The 6,118-nt window shown below is 46.4% G+C and overlaps 1 protein-coding gene across 1 annotated transcript; it reads left to right on the forward strand.

Moving 5' to 3' along the window:
* The first annotated feature begins 1,223 nt into the window (after positions 1–1,223).
* On the forward strand, positions 1,224–4,833 carry LOC119367967. Its single transcript, XM_037633340.1, has 3 exons — positions 1,224–1,324; positions 3,526–3,872; positions 3,959–4,833. Exons 2-3 carry the CDS (start codon positions 3,531–3,533, stop codon positions 4,421–4,423), a joined length of 807 nt encoding a protein of 268 aa, XP_037489237.1. The 5' UTR covers positions 1,224–1,324; positions 3,526–3,530; the 3' UTR covers positions 4,424–4,833.
* Positions 4,834–6,118: the final 1,285 nt, after the last annotated feature.

Genomic DNA, 6,118 nt, shown 5'->3' on the forward strand with positions numbered 1-6,118 from the left:
CGGAGGTACGGCAAGAGCTCCAGGCTCCCGTGGAAAAACACGAGAGTCTGGAGCGTGACTCGAAGACTCGAGAGTCCAAGCTCGCGTCGGCTCTTGAGAGTGACAAAGCCGCTAAGGCCGAAGCCCAAAAGGCCCTCCAGGAGATCGAGGCAGTAAAGAAGATAGCAGCGGGTAAGGCATTCTTCATGCAAAGCAAGCATGTAAAGGTGAATTACTTGTTACTTACCCGAATTCGGAGCTCTCCAGGAGTGTTCGCAGATCTGCCCTGTAGCGTGTCCGATGCTGCCGCGTTCTACAGAGCCGAAGAGGGGAGCTCGACGGAAAAGGTGTTCTGGTCTCAGTATGCTGAGGCCGGACATCCGGTGCCCCTGAGCGACCAGCTGAAGCAGCTGGTCGAGCTCCACAAGGTGGCCGAACATGCCATGAAGGGCCTCATAGTTCGGCTGTGGCCCAAAGAAGCCATGCCTGGGAGCTACTTCGGTCTGGTGCGGCGGCTGGTGGACGCCTGTCCATGGGTTGACGTCATCAAGCATTCCGCCTGCATTGAAGGTGCCCGTCGGGCCCTTGCCCGCGCTAAGGTGCACGGGGGCAAGATGGATGCCGAGAAGCTTGTGACGGACGCGCCACCGCCAGGCAAGGAGTATCGCACGCCCGAGATGTATTATAAGGGTGTCCTGAAGGGTGCCCGCCTTATTGCGGGTGAATGCTCCAAACATTTAATTTTTGAGTAGACTCGCATTTTGTTATCCTGTGCGCTGAAAACTTTGTTCATATGCGCTAAGCAACGCTTGTTAATTTAAAATATTACCTTCTGTGCGGCCGTTTATCAAATCTGAGAGATGGCAAGTCGTTGGCTTCTGCCCCCATGCCACGAGTGCTGGGGTGTTTGGGATAAACATGAGCGCTCTTGTTCCCATTGTTGGGTCCTTCTAGGGAGGCGCTCAACACGACGAATGAGGCAACCGGACTTATAGGGCGTGTTTGGTTCCTTGCCTCGCACCTGGCTCGCACCCACCATGCAATTTTCTCGCTGTTTGGTAGCCTGAACGTCTAACTGGGCCAGGCCCGGCGCATGCAAAAAGAGGCTCCCAGCCAGGCTCACGGGAAACGCAGGTTTCGAGCGTTTCCACGAGCCCGCACCCGCCGCTGCACGCGCACCTGCACCCACGCGAGCAAGGATAGGGTTTGTCTCCGCTCTCATCGCTCTCACCCGACTCATTCACGCCCGTTCCTCACTCGCCTCCGAGCTCCTGCGACAATGGTGGATCTCGCAGCCCCGTCGCCTCCGTCGACATCGCCGGCGGGCATCCTCGCCGCTGCGGAGGTAGAACCCTCCTCCTCCCCTCCCTCTCCATGTCCCACATCTGTCCCCATCCATCTCTTCTCCCTCCCATCCCCATCTCTCTGCCGCTCGTGGTGCTTCTTCTCTGATGCGGATGGATGAAGCAGCGGCCTCCTGTGGTCACGGACGGGAAAGAGGGCTACTCCTGTCTAGCACCAATGCATTTGTTTTCCCATCGCCTCCCCTCTCCTTTTTAGGTTCAGATCTGTCACCAGAGCCTCCTCTTCCCCTATGGATTTGAGATGGCTGGGTAGTTTTTATTTAGGTACAGATCTGTCACTAGACCTCCTCTTCCCCTATGGATTTGAGATGGCTGGGTAGTTTTTATGTAGGTTCAGATCTGTCATTAGCATGAATATTTGTGATATGTCTAGAACACTTTGCTAGCTTATGGAAATGAAGGAATCAGTAGGTAGACAAAGTAGTTATGCAAATGGTTCAAATAGTATGAATAATTTTTGCATATATTTTATTTTGTTTTCATGATGTAAATATTACCAGTGCAAATACCTTTATTAATTTATAAATTTGTGCTGAATTTATAGATGGATGACAATGGCAAGACCCGAGATACACTGATAGTGCAAGCTGTTGGTTTGGTTGCTGTTTTGTGTGCCTATATGGCCACAATAACTACAAGGGCTAGAATTAGAAATTATCGTGCCCCAATCCGTTATGTTATGCTTGAGAGAGACGTAGCTAGGTTGTCCAATCTACGTTATATCTAGGAAACCAATGATGTAAATTGCCATGACCTATTAAGGATGAGTAGGGCCCCATTTTATAACTTGTGTAATTTGTTTCGTGATCGAAAATTGTTGGAAGACAGCATTCATACCTGCATTGAGGAGCAGGTTGCGATGTTCCTTCTTGTAGTTGGGCACAACCATAGGTTTAGGGCAATGAAACCCATATTTAGGAGGTCAGTTGAAGTAATCAGTTGATACTTCAAGGCAGTTTTATATGCTATAGGGGAGTTGCGTGACGAGATGATCCGGCCCCCATCCAATGAAGTTCATCCAAAAGTCCTACACAGTAGGCATTTCTATCCCTACTTTAAGGTAATATATTACCATTTAGAATTCTATGGACATGCCGAATCACCCATATTTTACAAAATATACCTCACCTCTTTTCTTAGGACTGTGTTGGCGCAATTGATGGCACCCATGTTATTGCCAAGGTACCGGCTGCTATTGCTTCGGCATTTAGGGGTCGGAAAGGTGGCACCACCCAAAATGTGATGGCTGCGGTTGATTTTGACCTTAAGTTTACCTATGTGCTAGCTGGTTGGGAAGGGTCAGCCCATGATGCACTCATTTTGGCCGATGCGTTGGAAAGGAATGATGGATTTGTTGTCCCTGCAGGTATTAGTGAACCATTTAGATCCGTTTTAGTGGCTTTTTTGATCGTTTCCTAATTACTGGGAGTAACACAACACATGACCTCTTATTTGTTAGGAAAATTCTACCTCGTGGATGCGAGCTATGCCGTGCAGCCAGGGTTTCTTCCACCATATAGGGCTACTCGTTATCATCTTACTGAGTTTGGCGCACGATGCCCTCAAAATGATAAGGAGTTATTCAACCTCCGCCACTCCTCATTGAGGATCACGGTTGAAAGGGCGTTTGCAGCTTTCAAGAACAGATGGAGAATTGTGGACAATAAGCCTCACCACCCTTATCCATCACAAGTCAAAATCGTCCTAGCTTGCTGCATTCTTCATAATTGGATACTTCAGTGCGGAGAGGATGAGTTTGTACCACCTGAGCACTCTTGGACCGGGAATCCAGCGTCAGATGGTGTGATTGACATAGAACATGATAATAGAACCTGGTCACAAGTTAGAGATGGTTGGGCCGGGCATATGTTTGCCAATAGGGGCAATTCACGTGTGTAGAGCTCAAATGTTGGGTTTGGAAATTCTACCGTGTAATGCTCAAGTGTAGAGCTCAATTCTATGTTGTAATGTATTAGGAATAATTCTGTTTATGGTTCTTCATAAATAATCGTACGCTGTTGTTTGAGCTCCACTTCAATTTTGTTTATGGTTCTTTACAATTCTGTTGGTGCCCCCACTTCAATTCTATTTCTGGTTCTTTATAAGTCTATTTATGGTTCTTTATAATTCAGTTTATGGTTCTTTCTAATTTTGTTGGTGCTATTTTGGTTGTTCTGTATAGGATTGATGGCTGAGATGGCGGCTGATGGTGGGCATGGTGGTGGGAATCACCCATTGCGTTGGACATCTCCAATGTCTGGGTTCATGCTACATCGATTTGTAGAGCTCATTGCTGGTGGAGTGAAGACGGACAAGGGCTTTAAGGAGGTGCATCTAAACCAAGTGGCTAAGAATTGTAGTGAGCACTTTGGTCTTTCCATAACTGGGACCCAAGTGTACAACCACCTCCGCAAGTGGCGTGCTAGGTGGGTGAAGATAAGTAAGCTCCGAGACATTAGTGGGTCACTTTGGGATGATGCCAACTATGTCATATCGCTGGAGGAAGAGCACTACCTGGGTCATATCAAGGTTTGTACATAACCACACTTCCATAATCACACTTATCCTGATCCGTAGCTATTTGACTAACCTTTCCATAACAACACTTCATGTAGGACCATCCCAAAGATGTTGAGTATCTCAATGTGCCTTTAGAGAATTATGTTCAGATGCTTGCTATTTTTGGGAGTGGTATTGCTACAGGAAGGTATGCGATGACATCTCATCAGGCTCTTGGGGTTCCTTCAATGGTAGAAACCTCCCCATCATTTGTAAATCTCGAAAGTTGTGGTTCTGAATTTGTTGATGGGAATGAACCTGGCTCAAGTGCTACTGGTGCTGCTCATGGGGAAGATGGTGGTGTTACTGCTCATGGGAAGGAACCATGTAAGGATGCGTCCAGCTCCACTGGCAAAAGGAAGAGGGCTAGCCTGATGAGTGAAGAAGAAGTTCTGGTCATGAGCAACATGTCCGATGCAGTCCGTGAAGTTGCTATTGCTATCAAGTCCACCGGAGAGGCACATCCTGAACTTTACAATTCTGTCATGGAGCTCCCTGGTTTAGCGAGGATGATCTATTGATTGTCTTGGATTATCTCAATGAGAACGCCAACAGGGCTAGGAGCCACTCATTCGTGCAGATGTCAGAGACTCGTCGCACTCGTTGGGCCATTCACCACCTCTCCAAATTCAACGGTGGAGTATCCATGCCCAAGGATGGAGTGCCCAAGGATGGAGTGCCCCTGGGTGGAGCGCCCAAGGATGGAGTGTGACAAATATGTGCTAATTCACACCAAGCTGACCATATTTTACTGTATTTGGTCAGAAAAACCATGCCCCCTATATATGTGATGTATGAAATGTAACATGGACCTTATGTTATGTTTCTTTGTTGGACTGTAATATGGATAATATGGATTTCTGGCTATCTAATATGTGAACTCTAGGATCTATTGGACTGTAATATGACCATATGGATTTGTGGCTCTATATATGTGGACTTTTATGATGTACTTGCACTGTATACTTGATTTATGTGCACTCTCTATGATTCTGGTGCATTTTTTTAGCTATTTTGTGCTATAAACTGCTTATTTGTATATAAACTACTTACATAAACAGGCAAGGTGCTGCTGAAATTTTGTTTCTCTTACTAAAATCATCTCTATCATTTTGAAGAGATGTGATTATATTTTGACTAAATTTTGTAGACTTGTGAACATATTCTTTTATTACTTGAAATCAGCAAATATATCTGAAATGATCTTCTATTTATTTTACATACAAGTATAATCTTCTATTTATTTTACATGCAAGTATAAGCACACTATGACAGATTCCACATCATACAACCTACCAAACAACATATGTTGTATGCTGCATCTCTCATACAACCTAGATGCAACATACCAAACAATATCTGAGCTGAGCCTGCCCCATATCATGCAGCACACCGAACACACATTTCACCTCATTTTTGCATCAGCTCAACCAGGCCAGCCCCAGCCAAGCTCCTTCATGCAATGCATGCTAGATGCACCCAGGGAACCAAACACACCCATAATGCTTGAACACTCTCACTTAGCCATAGAATTCTATAATTTTAAATTTCGGCGAAGCCCCTAGTGTTCGGAAGACCGAATTCGGGGCGCTATCCACGCCTGGGGCCGGACAAAGCCGGCTCTTCGCACTAAGCGGCATAAGTCTTTAGGGACTCGAAAAGACCTCTCGAACAGCGACCAGCTCTCGCCTTATCATGACGGTCAGTTTTAGCTTTCTCCACTGAGGTGCTCGACCCAGCTCAACTGAGGCACAATCGCAGTGGTTCTCCCAGCGCTACCTTAGCTGATATAACAGAACGTAAGATACCAAAACATGGGAGCCGGGCAAACCCAACTATTGACCCAAGACATGATTCGGAGCTGACGCATATAATGCTATAAGTTTGGGGTGCCGCACTTGTGAAAGTGTTCGGACTTATCACACCATAATTTGGGGAACTTAAGCCCCTGGTGTATTTGGCCGTACCAAAGCGTACGGGTGCAACATGTCATGAGTGAACACGTATAAAAAGGAATGCAATGATAGGCAAAAAGCAATGCATTGTTTATTCGAAAAATACTGCAATGAAGGCAGAACGATACAAATAGTGCGGTAAGCAAGGGGTGGGACTATTTAACATGTCCCCCTCCAGGGGTAGGCTGCAGAATGGTGTATAAAACAAGTATAATGCTCGTAATGGAGACCACCTGGATACTCGTCGTAGCTTTTCTGCTT

This window comes from Triticum dicoccoides, chromosome 2B (genome assembly GCF_002162155.2).
Source record: "Triticum dicoccoides isolate Atlit2015 ecotype Zavitan chromosome 2B, WEW_v2.0, whole genome shotgun sequence".
NCBI classification, from domain to species: domain Eukaryota; kingdom Viridiplantae; phylum Streptophyta; class Magnoliopsida; order Poales; family Poaceae; genus Triticum; species Triticum dicoccoides.